We start from the raw sequence: 19,663 nt of genomic DNA, 5'->3' as shown, positions 1-19,663 counted from the left end.
TGCCAGAATTTACAGTAGCATTAACAATCTGCAAAATTTACAGCTGCATTAACACTAAACAGTCTAACTTATTACAACCAACATTACCCAGTTTTGCACGCAGAACAGACCAGGAATAAAGATTCGGCGATGTTAATAAAGTATGAACAAATTCATTCCATGGGGTTGAGAACTGAGAAGCAACATAAAAAGCATTCTGAAAGATTACGATGATAAAGACAATTGATGGCGTAAGAGCAGTCCAATAGGGTTACTGTTGTTAGAACATCTTGTATGATTGTCCACTAACCAGCTGAGAAAAATACTCACAGAAACAAATCAAACAACACAACTATGGCCTTCATACGAGAGAGCGGGGTATCGCGCTGTTCTCGTTGGCTGACGTGGAAACAATGGCTGCATCGCGTATTCTAAGAATAAATAGAGGTAGGGGCGAGGAGATCAGGGTAATCACAATCTGGATAATTGTCGCGGTGGTGGGCGCCCACTGCACGTGTTTGTGGAGATGATGGACCGCAACTCACGTTAGTCGCCTCTTATCAGCCCCGACGAGAAAGAAGTAGCTAAATGATGATGATCAAGCCTAGTAGGATGGGCGTCTCGAGTGTCATTGGACCTTTGCAGTCGTGCGACTTGACACACCGTGCAACAATTTGGCGAATCCTAGGAAACTTAGCTTTCCGTCGGTGTGTCTGATCCAGTCGTGGAGAACGGCGTGCAAAGGAACAGAAGGGCCGAGACCAAGTTCCTGAAACGGGGAATTTGTATAGACAGGTTTACTTAAATCGCCTCGGAAGAAAAAATGAACTCGAGGGGAAGTTCCATTTTACCGAAGCTAATTCTTCAATGACTATGGCCCTATTTCCATCCTTTTCGAAGATTTCATAGGCGCATCGTGCATGTTGTTCCCATCGATCAAGAGACTCGAGCTGATGGACACTTAACGCAGCTGCACAGAATTCCTCGAAATCCATCCTCCTGTACTGTAGTGCATTAAGCTGCCACGAAGAAGAGATGAGAAATCTCAGCAACAAATGTAAACACTTCAACATTATCAGTTACAATGCAGAGCGAGATGGCAATATGCTATACCGATGCAAGAAAATCATGGATACGAGACTCTTTCATGGCATCTGTTGCATATTTCATCAAGGCCTGATAGAAAACAGAGTTTGAGAGGATGCCACAAATCAATAACAGTAATCAGATGATGATTAAATAGGAGAGAAAGCCAACCGTTTTTATATTTTCCAAACTTATGGTGCCATTTTTGTTAGGTTCTAGCAGAGCAAACTGCTCCTTCAAATAAAAAAGCTCGTCCACAGTCAACGTTTTGGATAAAGCCTGCCAAGAACATAGTATGCATTAAATATTAGCCACTGACTAGAGATTATCGAGCTACAAGAAATGAAGATCGCAAGGTTATCCGGCCATGGATAATAGTACAAAAAACTTTTTTTAATAGGAGCATACACACCCGTAAAGCAGCTTTCCTTAGAGCAGATGATCGCATGTAAGCCTTCATGAGTTTGAATATTAGTATATCCAACGGCACTTTCGTGTCATTGCAGCTTTTTATCCATGGATGGCCTGAAACAAGTATAAGATATTTAGCACTACACGGAAAAACAAACAACGTAAAATTGCACTTAAAATGTGATACAGAAACTTACACAAGGCTTGAGCTGCAGTCATTCTTTTCCGAGGATCCTTATTCAACAAACGTTTGACAAAGTCTTTTGCCTCAGGAGAAAGGGTAGGCCAAGGCTGTTCTTCGAAACTTGGATCGGCTTTCAGGACAGCACGAAAGATTCCAGATTCAGTTCGAGCCCAAAATGGACGACTGCCGCACAATAGAATATATGCTATGACACCGATACTCCAAACATCAGCCTCTGTACTGTAAGATCTATGCAGAACTTCAGGAGCTACGTAATAGGCACTGCCAACAATATCATTGAGCCTTTCATCTGAAAAAAACACGAGTTTGGTCAGAAATAACAGATTTCTGAGCTACAATCAAAGATCAAGGTGCAGATGGAAGTTATGTGGCATAGAAAGGACGGGAGGCAAACCTGGCTTTACAAAATCAGACAGTCCAAAATCTATAGCTTTCAGTAGTGCATTTTCATCCTTAGATGTGAACAAGAAATTCTGGTCCAGCAACAAGCTACAGTTAAAAACATAGCAGAATAACATAAAGCATGTGCAAGTACACGAGTATTCTGAAGTCACAGCAGCAATTTTGGTGGCTCATTTTTTCTTTGAAGCATTTTAAATTTGTGAGTTCAGTGCAATCATTTATAACTTTGTATTGCTGAGTTCCCATTACCCTTCTTTGTTATTTGGAAGCAAATTAGAACCACTTGCATCATAAGATGTCAAGATAAGCACTTTGAAACTGAAATTTCACCAACCTCGGGCTTGAGGTCCCGGTGCACCACACCTTGTAAATGGCAAAAGGACACAACATTTAGTATCTGTATCATCACAGCTTTTGCATCTTCTTCAGTGTATTTTCCACCTCTGTATAAAAAATAAAACTCATTTTGATAAACTGATGAAATTTTATGCACCCTCACACATCAAAAAGTTCCTATGTGCATTAAAAAACTCAGAAACTAAATGAACTGGTTTATTTTTTATTTTTTTTTTGAAAACAAAATGAACTGGTTTATAATTGACAGAAAAGAAACTACCTTGACAATATTCTATCCAAAAGCTCTCCTCCTTCACAAAGCCTGAAAGATGCAGATAAGTAATCACAGGTTACCGCTTGAAAAGAGGCAGCCAAAAAAAATAATAACAAAACAAAAGGAAACATAAACAATGATAACTATAAGAGATATTCCTGATAATGTCAAACTAAGCACAAGAAATAATGATCATTTTAATAATGACTTTTGATGATCATTTTAATAATGACATGAAAAGTCACTTCAAGGGAAGTCCCCACTGCTTGAAAGCAATTTGTAACACATGGAATTTAAAGAAACTTAACACAGAGCAACATTACTGAATAAACATCATGTGAATTGGAGCTTACTCCATTACTATGTAGATGTTATCATTGTCTTCATATGCATCATAAAACTGTACTAAATTATTGTGCCCAGTCAAAGCTCTCAATATTAGCACCTCCCTTCTGACATCTTCAATGGCTATGGCAGTTGTCATCTGGAAGCCAAAGTTAGAATCACGGTTAGACAAAAGTCATAAAACACTAGCACAATCTGTAAACCATGCACCACCACAACCACAAAACCATGTCTTACATAGAAGAAAGTAATGAAACAAGGAGAACCTCTGAAAATTCGGCATTAGCAGTTATCCATATATTATTTAGTTAGTATGCAGTGCAAAAGATTATCACTTTCGTGCATTACTGCCATCCAAGCACAGTAAATGATTTAAAACATTGAAGCGTAAAATGACTCAGCATACTGCTCAACAACTCAGAAAGAAATGAACTTTTATTGAGTTATTATAAGTACACTGTTGATGCATCTGATACGGTCAAAGCAAAATTTACCAACTACTGTTAAAGATCCATCTGATCTCCATTTTCGATTCAATTTTCCTGGAAAAAACAAGCATAAAATCAGGCAATTCTAGCTTTGGCTCATAATGATTTTGGCTTAGTTCTCATCAAAATATTTTAGTGCATTATTCCATGTTCAGAACAAACCTTCTGTTTTAAAGTTAGAAACTCGGATTTAAGCACAAGTCACCGAACCTTCTAATTATAAAAATGGTCTAAAATGCTTTCTCCATGCCAATGGACATACTATGCATCAATATAAATTCCAATTGTGTGAAGAAATTTCACCGCTAGCCCTGATCTAAGAATTCTTGAAATGTATCTCTTCAAAGAAATAATTATCCAAATGTTGCTAAATTTAAGGAAACAACAAAGTTCCTACAAAAGAAAGACTGAGTAAATGGACAGAGACAAAATTAATCACAATTGACAAAGTCAAACACTTAGTCCTGTAAACAGATCTGGTTTCTGTTATCAGTTAAAGTCAATTCAAATAACAATTATTCACAGATCAAACAGAAAACGAATTCAAACTAAAAGCCACTGAAAAATTCAAGATAGCGAGAATAGGGGAGAACAAAATGCCCAACCTTTGCTTTAGGGATAACCTTAACAGCAACCTCTTGACCCTTCAGCTCACCCTTCTTAAACTTCGCTCTACAAGTATACCCGAAATGCCCTCTCCCAACCTCCTCGCCAAGCTCGTACTTGTTACTAAAATGCTTCGAAAAGCCGAAACTTTTGTCGAGCCCACCCTCCGATTCGGCGCCTTCTGGAATTGCCGCTCCGTTCGGCTTCACGGAGCCGTGCCTCCGCGCCAGAACAGCTCGGATGTGCTTGGCCGGAGACGGCGGGGGGAACGGCCGCCGGAAAAACCTCCTCGGCGTGGAGTTGGAGCTAGGCGCATTCGCCGGAGATCTCGCGGGTGACTTTTTGGCGAACAGGTAGTGTGCAGGGCTGGGACTGTAAAACGGGAAAAACGGCGACTTTCTTCCGCCCTCAACCTTCAAATTCCTTTGCTGATTCTCGCCGTTATCCGGATTATCTTTCACCGGAACATTCCTATCCGTCTGCTGATCATTCCCCCAATCCCTGGGTTCTAAGGAGGGTTTGGAGGTGCAAACACCCATTGCTAACTCGCCTTCCCCCTCAGCTTCTCCTCCAAACACAATTTATTTCTTTAACCCAAACCCAAGAATTTAAAAAAAAAAAAACCCAGAAAATCTAGCTCAACCCCAGACCCATCAGCATCCAAACTCACAATTACACGCAAGAATATAATATTCTGCTAGGGTTTACTTTGAATTGGAGGACAGAACAGAGATGGATCTGCCCTTCTGCAGAACCTGATAATGCGGAAACGACGATATAATCCCTTTTGAGTTTTGTCTAAAACGAAAAATAAATAAATAAATAATTTTAAAATGAATAAACAAATTGAACCCTCCGGTGAAGTTCAGATTCGGAAAATATAAAAAATTTACGGGGGTGGTCCATGGCGTTCAGACAAGGACACGTGGCGGGAAACGATTGGGAGTTTGTGGGTAATAAATGATAATTAGTTAACGTAGTACCGTAGAAGTACCCTTATTAAGGTCGTTGTTGTAAAGGAGTAAAATGTTGACCCATGAAGATTAAGTAGGGATTAAGCAATAATTGGTTGAATATATTAGTTGAAAAATTTTGTCTGATTTGGACAGAAGGCCAGAATCAAAAGGTGAAGAATAAGAGACAATTCTGATCTTTTGTTGTCTTCTTCGCATTTGGCCTCTTCGAATCTCAATTTTAAATTTTACAGAGGTTCCTTGTTTTGTTTTTTTTTTTTTTTCAAAAAAAAAAAAATCGAAATTGAGTTTTCATAGGGTAATTTATTGATAAATTATATTGATAATAGCGATGGTCACATAGCGGTTAATACTTAAAGACCAAACTAACTTTAAACTAGTTGAGCTTAAGTTTGAGAATACTTTAGACTAGTTGAGCTTAGGTTTGAGAATTGAGATTTACTAGGCACAGACCAAGACAAAGTGTAATTTTTGTATTTCTGTAAGTAATCAAGTTATTTTCGAAGTAGTTTGGATCCTAACTTTATTACTAGAGATATTTCATAATTTTGTCATGTCAAGTTTTTCACCAAAACTAACAAAGTGTAATTTCTGTATTAACACTTCAGCTAACCAAGTATAAACAACTTAGGTTGGTTTACTTATGAGTTATGATTCTTTGTTATCTAAAGTCACAAGCATAGTTTATCCAATGTGCACCCTTGAATAGTGACAGTGGATTTGCCTTGTAACTCAAACAAAATTGTTACTTCAAGAATAACTCAAAGAATATATAAAAGTGATTACAATAACAATTTAATGGTTGAATTAGTTGCATTTTATCAATCACAATTAGTACTGTCAAAGTGGGCCGAAGCCCGCGGGCTGGCCCGCACCCGCCCCACCATGGGGCGGGTTAGGGCTATGAAAACGGCGGCCCGCTAAGGAGCGGGCCTAACGGGCCAGGCCCGCAGCCCGCCCGGGTTGACCCGCGCGGGCTGCGGGCCAGCCGCGGGCCATGCCTTTAATTAAAAAAAAAAATTATATGTACTAAATTATATAGTATTTTATTTAACATGTTAATAATTTGATTTTCATAAATAATAATATGTTTTGAATTTTCTTAATTTTTGCATAGGTAATGATGAGAGTTTCCAGTTCGTGTTCCAACTGAATTTTCTTAGTGTGTATTGTGGTTGATGTTGACTCATTTGTGTAATGTAAACATTTGATATTTATTTTGAACTGTAGGTGTTTGGACTTTTGGACTAATGTGTGTAATGGTTATGAACTTTGAATATAATTTTTTAGCGTAATGTCTTTTTATCTTGTTAATATTGTCATGTGTAAGGGTTACTTAATTTCACATAAATGTAAAAAAAAAAAAAAAAAAAAACGCGGGCCGGCCCGCGGGGCCCGCGAACCCGTGCGGGGTGGGCTAGGGTTGGAGAACCCTGGCCTGCAGCCCTAGTGGGCTGGCCCGCCACAACCCACCAAAAATTAGGCCCGCGGTGGGGCGGGCTGGCCCACTTTGACAGTACTAATCACAATATATGTATTACTTAGGCTATCTGCACATTTGTAATCTTCTTTCACTTTCAAAGTGTCATACAATTGTTCATTATTTACTCTCCATATACATTATCTTACCTCTTTCAAAAGTGATCATACTTTCACATCACCTTTTGCAATTTTGAACCTGAGTATTGCAAAACATAAAAGTTCGTTGCCAAATGCAATAACCTATTGCAGGGATGTAAAAGGCCTTAATTAGGTTATTCGCACCCTTGCAATCTTCTATCACTTTTAAAATATCATATCAAAAAATTTGTAACTATTCACTATTTACTTTCCATCCATGCAATTTTCTCTTATCTTTCAAAATTGCAATTAAAACATATTCTAGTGACAACTTTAAAAAGGAAAAAAAATGTCATGCTATCATGCAATCCTTGCTATATTAGAAATGTGTTTTTTCTAAACCCTATCATGCAATCCTTGCTATATCAGAAATGTGTTTTTTCTAAACCCTTTCATATAGGAGTGCAATCGGGTGCCACTAGACCAGAAGGTCTTGGCACTCTTAATAACTTTTATTACTTGCTTTTATAAGCTAGGTAAATCATATGCACAACCTCATTGTTGTATTGGTTGTTTAAACATGCCTAACAACAAACTTGAACCTCCAATTTGAACTAATTCGATACTCAATATTTTATAACTTATCACATTATTATTATTATTGCTGCTGTTGTTCTTATTTTTATTGCATTGGTCCAAACTAATAGAATAAATAAATAAGAATAATGATATTTCCATGATTGTGATAAGATGAAAGGAGGAGGTGGTATTATTTTAACGGTGAGCAGCACGTGGGAGGTTAACGGGACGATAACGGAGTAGCTAAAAACCCCATCTGCAAGCTAAGGTACTGGACAACACAAAACTTTACTACATAGCCAGAACTAGACGTCAGCTGCCAGGCCAGCAATGTTAATATTAAGTGCGTGCTTGACAAATTAAATGACACAATTCAATTACTAACGTTATTATATTTGTACTATCCATATATGTACATTAGTTGTCATGCCAGACACTCGATTTCAATCCCAATCTATTTAAGAACATGGCATATGTTTCCACGTTATTGGGACACTACAGATGGTGAGGTTTCTCAAGTAATTATGGGTTGATGAGCACAAACATAATCCATTATATTATTTCATCTTTCACTTCTTTTAAAAGATACATCGTAATCGTATCGGTCTAATATTCACTAAGATATATATAATGTTTGTTTAAGTAACCTAATGAGGTAACTCAAGTGACAAATGATCTATCGAGAAGAATTCCAGAATAATTAAGGTTTTATTCTCACAAGTGACGAATCCTCCTGGATGGATCAGCTCCCGTGCCTTTCAAAGTGAGAGGAGATTTAGTTGGGTGAACTTGGACCGTAAAATCGACGGAGAAAGACCCGGAACACAAAAATAATAATGGAAGAGTGTGCAATGTATTTGAGTGTTGATATCCCAAGATTCTTGGCACTTTAAATTCAAGTTATCAAGTCTTTCTCTGTATGGGCAAAATGGAGAATTGAGGCCACATGCGACCAAATTGGGGTCTAAGTCATGCACCGCCCTCTGCTTTAATTTGGTCTTAGGGGAACTCAACAAATCTCAATTGATTTACTCGCACAATCTCAGTCGTGCTCCTCAACGCAAGTATCCTTCTCATCATCATCATTTCCATTCCATTCAATCAAACATTTAATTAATAATAATTCACATATTTGTCAAGTTGTCAACTCACTAAATTAGGTAAAGTTTTTGGAATATATATATATATATACAAATTCCATCTCCCACAAAAATGAGTACTCTTGTAAAAATATGTGAATTAATTTCATTTGTTCATCTAGAATAAGAGGTTGTAAATTAAAATAAGAAAAAATGCAGTATTTTCAAAATTATGACAATATATTTAAAAATACGTGATAGTGCATCTAATCTAGAGATAACTAGTTGTGCATACATGTGAGTGCACTATCAATTATTTGTAAATACATTATCAATCATTTTTAAATGCACGTCTTTTTTCTTAATTTCCAGCGATGAATCATTATTTTAGATGAACAAATGAGATTAATTCGTACGTTCTCACGGGACTACTAGTTCTCAATATATGTATATATGCAATGATGCAACAAATATTTTGGGATAAATTTTTATAATATTTGCAGGGAAATTGGTAAATACAATATATAACTCATAAAAATACTAAATTATATAAAGATTTTCAAGGAATTTACTTAGCTAGACTTGTTGAAAAGTATATTAGCAACCAAACTATAAAGGATGAGATAAGAACCTTAGTTACCTCCTAATTTAAGCAAGGAATAGTCCTCTCCAAAGGCCCTCCATGGGGTCCTCACCTTCCCATCCAAATTTTGGAACTTAATACAATATAATATATATCAACTGAAAACCATATGACATGTTGCAGACTAAAAAACAAGAAAAACATGTAAATCTGATTTTTTTAGTTAATCAATGTATAAATAGTCGGCGAGTATTATTACGAAGTGATAGTGATAGTTGAATTGGTTCAAGAATTTTTGCTAAACAAGTTGAATCGAGTAGTAGTAGAAGTATTATTTAAACGGACAAATGGTTGGTAATTTAAGTACCATTGTTTAGTGTCCATTACTATACAATCGAGTTAAGGATGTTTTGTTTTAGTTGGTACAATGTTAGAGAAATGGAATTGAAATTCCTAACAAGTTGGTGGAGTGTTATATTTATACTGAAAAAGTGAGAAACAACATATTAAAAGTCATTGATAGAGCGCTTTGCGGCTGGGTGCTTAGGTTAATTAGTCATGCTATATGGTGGTTGCTAATGCATGTGATGGTTCGTTGAATGACGGCGGACCAAACATCTTATTACTAGAAGTGTCCAACCTCCATGTCCATATTTTAAACCCTTATGACAATAAGTAATCAAGAGCATATTTACAATACTTGAATTATCGGGTTAGTAAAATTGTAAAAATTAAATATACTACAACCCCATTATGAAGTATTATGACAAAAGGGGAAAATAACGTTATTAGCCTTGTATTTGGTCAAAACAATGGACTTGTAGTTTATTAACCTTATCATTCTAAGTTGGTCAAACAATGTACTTGATAACTACAAAGTATTAGCCTTAGCTTATCGGTTTAAGTTGGTCAATTATGAATAATTTAAGCTAGTTTACATCCTCTTTGTGGCTCGTTGTTGCTAAATTTACAAAGTAAAATTTACTTAGATCACATTTTTAATAACAATTGTAAATTTTATCGTAAATCAAAGTATTATAAAAAAAAATAAAATATGTAAGATAATACAGATAGAGAAGAAGTAAATAATGATGGGGGACAATGTATAGGCTATCTCTTGGGTCAATTCATCAATTATTTTACCAGTCAGAAGGTGGGTAATTTCTTTCTTTGCACTATAGTTTATTGCTTTTAATTTTTTTGATGAGTCCACTTTACCTTTTCCCTTTTCCTCTTTGTTGAGCTTTTTTCCAGCAAATGCATTCATTTGTCTCTGAAAGCTAACCACAGAAGAGACTAAGAGAGAGCAACTCACAATGGAATAAACCAGTAACTCCACTGCCTCCATCCCCCAATCATAGCTTCACGGCTGCAACTTTTATTTATTTATTTATTTATTTTACTTCCAAATCCTACTTTGTTTACTCAATAATTGTCCCATTTGTTTATTGACCATTACTCTTTTTTTTTTTTTTTGAATGTAAATAATTATATTAACATGTTCAACATCTAAAACAATTTCAAAAGATTAAAAAGAAAAAAGAAAGAAGGGTAAAATAAAAAAGAACTTATAAGTGTACAAGAACGTAACCACAAGTTTTGAATGCAACTGATTAGGTCAACATATTTTAGAGTTAATACCTCTTGTGGTCACTCGACTTTTAAATGACCTCTAATGGTCCTACAAGTTTTAAAAAATAATCACCCGTTTCACAGCTATGCCGCTTGACTTTGTTCAAAGAGTGAACAGTCGCCTCCACTAAGGCTCAAACCCACTCCCTTGACCAGGTGCCACTATACCACAAGGTCTTTAGCAGTTTTAATGTCGTTAAATATAAAGACTTTCGGTTTTTATTTACAGATTTTTTCATTTAAAAAAAAACATAAAAATATAGCGAGGTCAACTCACATTGTATAAAAATAATCGAAATACTTTTCTGTTTAATGGCATCTCAGCGATTTTGTTGAAAGAGGACCAAAAATGGTTATTCTATAATAATACTAAGATCAAATGTGAATATTCTAATAAAAAAGGATTAAAAGTAAAATAGAATGCCACCTATAAATTTAGGACAAAAATGGAATTAACTCAGTTATAAATTATGAAGTTAAAAAAATGTTGGTTATCATGGTTATGTTAAAAAAAAATTTGATTATTAACCAAAAACTGAGTGAAACCAAGTGCTGTAAACCGTAAATCCGTAATCATTATTGTGTTAGGTAATTATTATTATTACTATTTATTAATTTAATTAGAACTTGGGTTGGTTCATTAACTTTTTAACTACCTTCTTAATGATGGACCATGGCCATGGGTAGATAATAATTAAATTTGAAGAGGTGTTAGTTTTTCAATGCTTTTATTATCAACCTAATCAATTAATTAAATCGCTGTCACCTTAGTACATACAATAATAATTTAACCTCATGCATCCCTTTATTAAAGGAGGATCAAAATGGTGGGTGTGCAGGTTTAGAAATACTCTCTGGTAGGCCTGCAAAATGGCCAAATTGGGTGAAAAGTTGACTTCTCATAGTTTTTTTATTATTGTTTTTCTTGGAGTGCTCTTACTTGATACTTATCCTTTCATTAATTAAAATGTTTATGATTAGTTCCGACAAATTGTGGTAGAATGAATAAATCATGATTCTTATGTTAGAAGTATACGAATTTAATTAAACGTAGGCGTGAAAATACCTATGTTCTTACCGCTGCTTATACTGCCTAGATTGATTTTTCCATATGAGAGGGGGTCTGAACTCCAAACCTTTTTTAAGAGAGGAGAGTGCATGACCAGTCACACCAATTAAGCTGCATGTTATTAACGATTGTTCTTTGTCAAATAAAAGAGATGACATTCAAAATTTATATCATTTGCCAATAAAATTAACTACAATGAGATATATGACAATTGACTAAATTTAATAAAATCATAATAATCATGTCCTAAATATAACAAAATTATCAAGAACTATATATATATATATATATATATATATATATATGAAAAAAAAAAGTCACCAAAACCCGATAACTACACTTAGTATTAGATCCCACACCCATAGTCTCTAAATCAGAAGATTATTAAGAGGTCAATTATATTTAGCCACAGATGAATAACTATTCGTGGTGCCTCATCAGTGCATTAGTCTAGTAGATGAGAAGTCTTACTCAAAATTTATACTTTCAGCATCATGGTAGGGGTTTGATCCATGTATTCCTGTTACAAATATAGAGATTCTAGATTTAATATGAGCTTCTTATATGTGCACATAAATATACAATTTAGTATTAAGTCTTGAATCTGAATCAGTGTTATTATCTATGGCATGTGATGGTAACCTTTTGGCAAAGCCCAACTAAGCAGGATTGGTGGGGGCACCAAAATGAGACATGGAAATTTGTGTCCAGGTGAAATGGGGCATGGCTCTAAATGCCCAGTGGCCCTCATCAGACAGCTGATGAAATATTACTACTACATTGCTTGATGTACAAGAAGATCTTCTAACCAGATCCCCCCATGTGATGTGATGTAGCCTGGGATATTAATGGTAACCCAACCTATTCCAATAGTCATGTCATGCATGTTGCATTTGTTTCAATTCTCAACATTGTCTGTCAAAATTTACTTTACCAAAGAATTAAGCAACTCAACGGTTCAAATTACCTTAATTGTGATCCAAGAATGTGCAGTCAATTGATCCCAATACAATGGACTGAACATAACTATGTTCGGTGGGTAAAATCGCCTAATTTAAGTTCATGTGGATAGAAGGTGGTGTTTTAAGAGATTGTTGCTGGAAGTGGATCTGTACTGTGGGTTTATGATGGGAGTGGCGAGTAATAAGCATAAGAATGCGGCTAATCCAATGGACCCAAACTTTCACCTTTACAAAGCAGTTACACTTATGGGCTTCCTTGATTAGACATATTCACAAGAGTAACCTATGAAGTTTTTATGTTAGATTTTTTGGTGCTAAGTAGGAGAGAGGAAAAAAAAAAGGGGGAAAAAAATAAAACAAGAAAAAAAAAAGTATCTAACCAATTAGAGGAACCATAAGGCCAACCCCAATAGCCATTTTGGGCACAAGATTTAAAGAAAAAGACTGACAAGCGTGTTTTTCAAACAAATGGGAAGATGTAATTAAATGTAGATTTTTCTCCTGCAAACTCCAAATTTTGTCAGCCCAAAGTGGGGCCCACCTGCGTAATATTAGTTTTCGACCAATAGCAAGACAACAACAACTTTCTCCTGCGTAATACTAGTTTTTTTTATTTGTTTTGTCAGCTTTTGTTTTTTATTTTCTTTTTCCTTTTCTTTTTTTTCCACCTCATTTTCTCTTTCCTAATCACACTTACAAAATCATCTCGAAAACAACACCAAAATTTTATCTATTGGAGAAGGCCTTAGTATAGTTCTTTCACAGATTTTTAAGAATCAAGGAGGAGAGAGAGAAAAAAATTTAAGAAAAGAAAATAATGACAAAATTTGTTTTAAAAAAAAAACAAATAAAAGAAAAACAGGTCGCTAGATGCGCCCAACATGACGCGTACACGGCATGCACCATGCTGGGCGTGCGAATTGTGTAGAACACGCGTCATGCACGCTATTTTATTCCAACACAGGGCCAACAAAGAAACAACACTTGCAAGAAAAAAAAACTTTCAAAAATTCATCTTCTCATTTGTTCAAAATACCTCTCTAATTTTTTCTCTACAAAAAACTACCAAAAAATTTCTAATGGAGTTGCTCTTTAGAGCATCTCCATTGTTCATGGTTTTTGTCATTCTTTTGGGGTGATAGGAGAGAGGGAAGAGAAAAAGATAGAAAAAAAAAAGGAAAAACAGAGAAAACTTAAATAAATAAATAAATTGTTCTATTAATAGCTGGCACGTTAATCTGCTCCAACAGTCTTCCTTTGTGGCTAGTCCAACAAAAAACCTTCTTCCTACAAGTTTATTTATTTATTTCTATCTCCTCTCTTCTCTTCTCTTCTCTTCTCTCACCCTCACCGACTCTAATCCAAACAAGCAAAAAATAAAAATTCCTAAAAATCTATTAAGGAAGATGCTACTATGCGCCTAGCGGACGCTACTGGTGCTCACAACCAACTATTTTCTTGTCCCATGCAAGCCCCACAAAAACTCACCCTTGCAAATTTTTCCTTTCTCTCTCATCTCATCTCTCTCTTTCAACTCACCCAAATTTCATTAAAAATAAAACTCACAAAAAATTATTAGGACTACACTATAGCCTAATCCACTTGGATTTCCTACCTCACACGGACAGGTAGAGCTTGGAAGAAGATGTGTGCTCTTAGTGTTCGATGAAATGTCTCAAGTAGTAAGATTGTTATGAGAGTAGGATTTACTACTTGATAGACCAAATAGACCACAAGTGTGGCTTTGGCAATGAAAACGTCTTCCAAAAATCACGATCAATCATTACATTACTTCCTATACCTAGGGTCATTCTATTGTATCTAATCAAGGAACACCTAGTCCTAGATAGTCCCCTCCATTCACTTGTTTACATTTGTGTTTGCTATGTGCTTCTTTACATTCGCTTGTTGCTTTGATAATGTGCTCTTTAAATTGTTTGAGGCTTAGTTTCATAGTGCTCATACGTCCTTGTGCTTAGCCACACATTGTTCAATTCTCATTCACCATCTTTAAAGAATGACATCCCAGGGAAGCTTCACCTTTCCCAACCTTCTTTCCATCCCACACATACTACAATTATTAACCATGAAGGTTAATTTGTAATAGATATCAAAATTTGAGATTTTTATTTGTAATTGATATCAAAATTTGATATTTCTATTTAGTTTAGAACGTAAAGAAATACTATCTTGTAATTTACTGTGGATATTATATTTTAATTTGTATTAAAATTAAAATTATTTTACTTAATTAATAGTGTTTCATATTTAGTCATAAGTATTCTTTTACTATGTTTTGAAATGTTTTAATTTCGTCCCAACTCAAAGAAATTTTTACATCCGCCCCTAGTTGGTGATGCTCTAATAGCGAACCGTCATTATTTCTCTCTTCTTGAAGTTAAGATATTTGATCACTCCCAAAAAATGTGAACACGAATTATTTTTGTTAACATCATTCCTCAATCTTGATTTATTTAGATTTTTGCTTTTATCCCAACAAATTTTTTTAAAGGCCTTGATTTACAAAGAAGTCCAAAGTTATTGGAAGCCATAAATGGCTATAAGTTTTCATTTTCACATAAGAGGACCTGAGAACTAAACCACATTATACAGAGCTGATTCCATTACATACATTTCACTAATTCACAACTCTACAATTCTTCCTTATCTCTCCATCTTTCCCTGTAAGCACACCCACACTGCCCAGTTTCACCATTGATGCAGCAAAATCCTTCAAGAACAGATATGGGTACCTGCTGTAACCAAGCACCATCTGGGCAGTGGTATTATTGTCACCCACCAGAGCTTGGTCTGACTGAAGCAGCCCAGTCTTGTTCACCAGATTCTTGTAATATACATTGTCAAACTTGTTGGTGGTCACAGCATCTAGAGGGGCCAAATTCGAATCCGAAGAATCGTCCTGGTTCGGGCACAGGCTTCTCAGATTGCTCACCATGGATGCATCCATTGTTGGATCAGGATTGCCTGCCCCATCAAAATCAAACAGCCTTTGCTTGAATGTGAAGCACTGAGCAAATCCTATGGTATGTGCACCTGCATGCAACAAACGCTTATCACTATACCAGAAGTTAACCTCACTAATAGATACCACTTGTTAGTATTAAGTGCTTAGCAGAAATGCATAGCAGTACAGTCAGTGTCACGTTTCGAAAAATAATGTGTTGGATTTGGCCCTTCAGGTCTTCGTGCAGCAATCCCCAGTCACCTGGTGCTGGACTTAGGCCTTCAGGCTCCGGCCAACACAACTAAACTTATAAGCATTATTGGTTTTACCTGAAAGGACAACCACATCCTTAATGTCAAGCCCCTTTGAGACAAACTTTGCTGTGATGTTTTCCAGTGGCTCAAAGGGTGAAGGGACCTGGTTGTTAGCTGCATCCTCACTTGTTGTCAGGCCATCTCGGCGCCCGAACGACACAGACCAAAAGGGCCCTCCAATCTGGATCGACAAAACCATATCAAGAAAACCCTTTCTGAATGAAACACACAAAGATTAGCCCCAGAAGTTCATCATGACTTACCAATAAGATAGCTTCTCTAGCTGCAAGAGTCAGAATATCAGCACATGAAACAGTGTTTGGACAGAACTTCTCCACATTGGCTTTTATTGTGTCAATGACCTCAAACCCTCTGGCTGAGCCTTTGTTCGGCTTCGCGTTCTTCTCCCCACCGTCGAGCAACACAGATGCATCACACCCCTGCAAATTTTATGCAGCAGAAATCAGAATTTTGTCCAATCAAGAACGGGAAAAAACTGTTGGACAAGGGCCTGAAGGGCCAAGTTCAACACCCTGTCTTTCGAAAATGGCCCCTTCAGTCACTGAATGCTGGACTTGGCCTTTACCAGCCTCCGCCCAATAGAAACACAACGCTTTAGGGCTAATCTAGTTACATTAACAATGCAGTCGTGGAAATGGAGACGAAGGAGAGAGGCAGCCATCCTCGTGTCGTTGGAGATAGCAGACCAGACACTATATTTGACAATTCTTGTCAGGTTGGGGCAACTGGCATCATAATAGTTGTAATCAAGCTGCCCACACACAAAACAACACAGAAATAAGAAACAAAACCATGATATGATTGAAACTCTGAAGCCTTTCATATCTTCAAATGCACAATACACTACTTGTACTAAGCTAGATTGTTATATGTCTCAGAATGAGCAGCAATGGCACCTATTTATAGGAGCTTGTGATCACCAAGGCGTCGCTTTCGATTTGAGTTCGGCAAAACTCCACATTGGTTTAAAAACCCCCATTCAGCTTCACCCAATGCTCATCATGGACAAGAAAAAAACAAGATTTAGTGGTGGGATGAGGTATGCCTCTAGAAGAAAACAAAGAAATATGATCAAAGATGAGCATACTTAAGTTGACCAAAGTACACTTTTGTGCATAAATGTCACTCAATCTATGGTTAATGGCAGTTCCATGATAGCAATCTAAACCTGCACAAAAGTGCAAGTGACGAGTCCTGCAGGACTAACTCAAGTGGTAGACCACCTGACCTAAAGTCAGCACACTCCCTGACGGGCTCCTTAGGTTAGAGTTTAGGCCCTTGGGCTCCTTAAGTTGGCGAAAGTATGGAATTGGATCGCTAGGGATTGATTGGGAGCCTAGGAGTCTGCTTGGGTGACTCGAGACTCTTGGATAGGGGATTCTGGGACTTAAGATTAGTATGAAAAAAAAGTGTGCAAGTGACAAGCTTTTCAAAGTAGGTTGAATCCTCAGTGCCACCAAGAAAGAATAGAAAAAGAGTAGCAGAGGGCATTATGCAGATGAGAGGATAATTATTAGTGTAAAGCAAGATGTGCACATACAATATTATTGCAGCCAGACCACTGCACTAAACTAGTGGAGAAATGAGCAGACCATTAATTAGCAGAAGTAAGAAGTATGCTTAAGTCAAGGATGGCAGATTCCTAGAATCTGTTCCCTTCTTCTTTTCTTTTTAAGTTTTTATTATTCATTTATTCCCATTTGATACTGGGAATTATTCATATCTGAGGACCTCTGCCAAACTCTGACATGGAAAGGAACAAAATACATCTAATTGCTATCCTACAAAACCACCATTATTGTGATGAAATATTGGGTACCAGCCTACCAGGTTCACCGGATAAACCCAACCCAATGGATAAATATGTAGCCTATCGGAGCGGTTCAGACCCGATAGTACAAGATTGATAAGCATGTTCCTTGTGGCAAATTAGAGTATGGACCACTAATAAATAAATTTTCAGCCACAGCGGGACGCGATATTAACTCTTTGTGTTTTAATAAATTGAGAAAGTAGTTATAAACAGATATTACTTTGTAACAGAGTCAGCTTTTATTTAATGATTGTAATGTTTAGTATTCCACGAGGATAAATAGTTAGACTATAAGTCAAGAAACTTCACTAGATCAATAAAATTGTAAGTTATACGTAGTATATGACTACATATAAGGAGGATAAATAGTCAGATTATAAGTCAAATTAAAGAAACTTCACTAGATCAATAAAATTGTAAGTTATATATGACTACATATTATTTTTTTCACGATACACCTCTTTTGTAACATTTACATACTAAAACTAATATCTCTAGGTTCACTAAACCCGCCCTACTATTTCACTACCACTTATAAGAAGAGAAAACAAAAACAACTAAATTGGTTGGACTGTTGGTTTGATAATCACAAGATTTCAAGTTTGACTTCCGTGAGATCGGTTCATTGGCCTGTTTTAGTTTGAACCGGTTAGTTGTGAAGAACCTAGATTGATTAACTCCTAATAGTTTTTTGTCGGTTAAGGTCACAATGTGAAGTTACACAATGTATACCATGCGATAGTCATTGCGATTTTCCTTGTCACAAAAAAAAAAAAATTTACTTCATTATGAAATTAGGAAGGAAAACCATTCTTCAGTTCTCTAGCTTTTTTGTTATTAATAATTATTAGTGATGGGAAGTGATTTGGGGATTTGGCCACCATGGTTATGAAGATTAGATAAAGATGAGGCCGGCAACCAAGATGACATCACGAAACTGGAGATCAATGCTAGCTTGTTTATATTATTACATACATGCATGTACAGTCAGTATTATTTCACATTGTGCACTGGTTAGTTGATTACGCAAAACCATAAATAAATAAAAATTATATTGAGTATGTCAAGGAAGGAACTTTCGGTAATGCATACAACAAGTGGATGTAAATAGCTGCGAAAGTGGACTGATGGAAAGTGATAATTAACTAAGTGGAGTGTAAGTAGGATGGAGATTGAATCATCAGTTTATGAAACTAAACACATGCACACAACTAGGAAAAAGGATTGGACCCTAATGTATTGGATACAAGAGGTCTAGTGATCGGTTTCGATACAGTCTGGATGGTTGGATCGCGAACATGGGAAGTCTAATGGTCGGGTTAGGTCCAATCAAGATAGTCAGAGTGGTCGGTCCAAGACCACTTCAGTTCATATTTGGGAGAAATGTTTTAACACACCTATGGAAAGTACATTAGGAGCATATGATTTCATTCCAAAGATGGAATTAGAATTAGGAGTCTATCAATGCCATAAAAAAAATGACTTATAAATGGTTCAAAATCTTTTATTCTAAAACGCAATAACAATATTTAATTTCCATTTGCCTCTATTTGAAATTTCTCTGAAAAAAATCAATCACAAGATGTGCCCAACATGATTAATATCTCAATTATTCTGTTTTAATTATTTTAGTCTCATCGTTCAATTAATTAAGTTTGGGAATGTCACATTCACTTTTTTGAGTTGGTTGCTTGGAATTTTTGGTTGACATGACACCAATAATAACAATTAAGTCTATTGTAGATAAAGTTTGTGGATTGAATATTGGCACGCTGAAAATTGTTGAACATCTCAATCGATCAATTGGAGTGAACAAACGTTTGTGGGATTGTCTCTATCTGTATTAATTGCAAGAACTACCACTAATAAACCATCTTCTTTCTTCATATGGTCCAGTTTGCTAAACAGAGACATCCCATGCCTACAAGCTTACAACGGAAATGAAAAAAAAAAAAAAAAAAAAAAAAAAAAAAAAAAAAA

General features: G+C 36.1%; 2 protein-coding genes across 2 annotated transcripts; both read right to left on the bottom strand.

Moving 5' to 3' along the window:
- Positions 1 to 132: 132 nt before the first annotated feature.
- On the bottom strand, positions 133 to 4,950 carry LOC116019810 (CDPK-related kinase 5-like). The gene is made up of 11 exons (XM_031260147.1): positions 4,132 to 4,950; positions 3,047 to 3,177; positions 2,700 to 2,741; positions 2,418 to 2,526; positions 2,076 to 2,154; positions 1,674 to 1,970; positions 1,478 to 1,590; positions 1,237 to 1,344; positions 1,093 to 1,155; positions 831 to 998; positions 133 to 748 (listed from the first exon to the last, which is right to left on the bottom strand). The coding sequence occupies exons 1-11, from the start codon at positions 4,669 to 4,671 to the stop codon at positions 608 to 610; spliced, it is 1,791 nt and encodes a 596-aa protein (XP_031116007.1). The 5' UTR covers positions 4,672 to 4,950; the 3' UTR covers positions 133 to 607.
- Positions 4,951 to 15,089: 10,139 nt separating this feature from the next.
- Positions 15,090 to 16,740, bottom strand: LOC116019234 (peroxidase 10-like). The gene is made up of 4 exons (XM_031259382.1): positions 16,484 to 16,740; positions 16,113 to 16,289; positions 15,865 to 16,030; positions 15,090 to 15,624 (listed from the first exon to the last, which is right to left on the bottom strand). Exons 1-4 carry the CDS (start codon positions 16,691 to 16,693, stop codon positions 15,209 to 15,211), a joined length of 969 nt encoding a protein of 322 aa, XP_031115242.1. The 5' UTR covers positions 16,694 to 16,740; the 3' UTR covers positions 15,090 to 15,208.
- Positions 16,741 to 19,663: the final 2,923 nt, after the last annotated feature.

Source organism: Ipomoea triloba, chromosome 5 (genome assembly GCF_003576645.1).
Source record: "Ipomoea triloba cultivar NCNSP0323 chromosome 5, ASM357664v1".
NCBI lineage: Eukaryota > Viridiplantae > Streptophyta > Magnoliopsida > Solanales > Convolvulaceae > Ipomoea > Ipomoea triloba.
Note: the sequence above shows the minus strand (reverse complement) of the source record. Positions and strands in the feature narration are given on the sequence as shown.

Excerpts from the sequence above, each read along its gene's own strand:
- LOC116019810 (XM_031260147.1), bottom strand. The coding sequence starts at position 4,671 with ATGGGTGTTTGCACCTCCAAACCCTCCTTAGAACCCAGGGATTGGGGG. Across the intron at positions 3,178-4,131 it reads AGGTTATCCCTAAAGCAAAG|ATGACAACTGCCATAGCCAT; the intron begins GTTGGGCATTTT and ends TTTGGCTTCCAG. Across the intron at positions 2,527-2,699 it reads TTGGATAGAATATTGTCAAG|AGGTGGAAAATACACTGAAG; the intron begins GTAGTTTCTTTT and ends TTTTTTATACAG.
- LOC116019234 (XM_031259382.1), bottom strand. The coding sequence starts at position 16,693 with ATGAAAGGCTTCAGAGTTTCAATCATATCATGGTTTTGTTTCTTATTT. Across the intron at positions 16,290-16,483 it reads TCCACGACTGCATTGTTAAT|GGGTGTGATGCATCTGTGTT; the intron begins GTAACTAGATTA and ends TAAAATTTGCAG. Across the intron at positions 15,625-15,864 it reads GGATGTGGTTGTCCTTTCAG|GTGCACATACCATAGGATTT; the intron begins GTAAAACCAATA and ends TGTTGCATGCAG.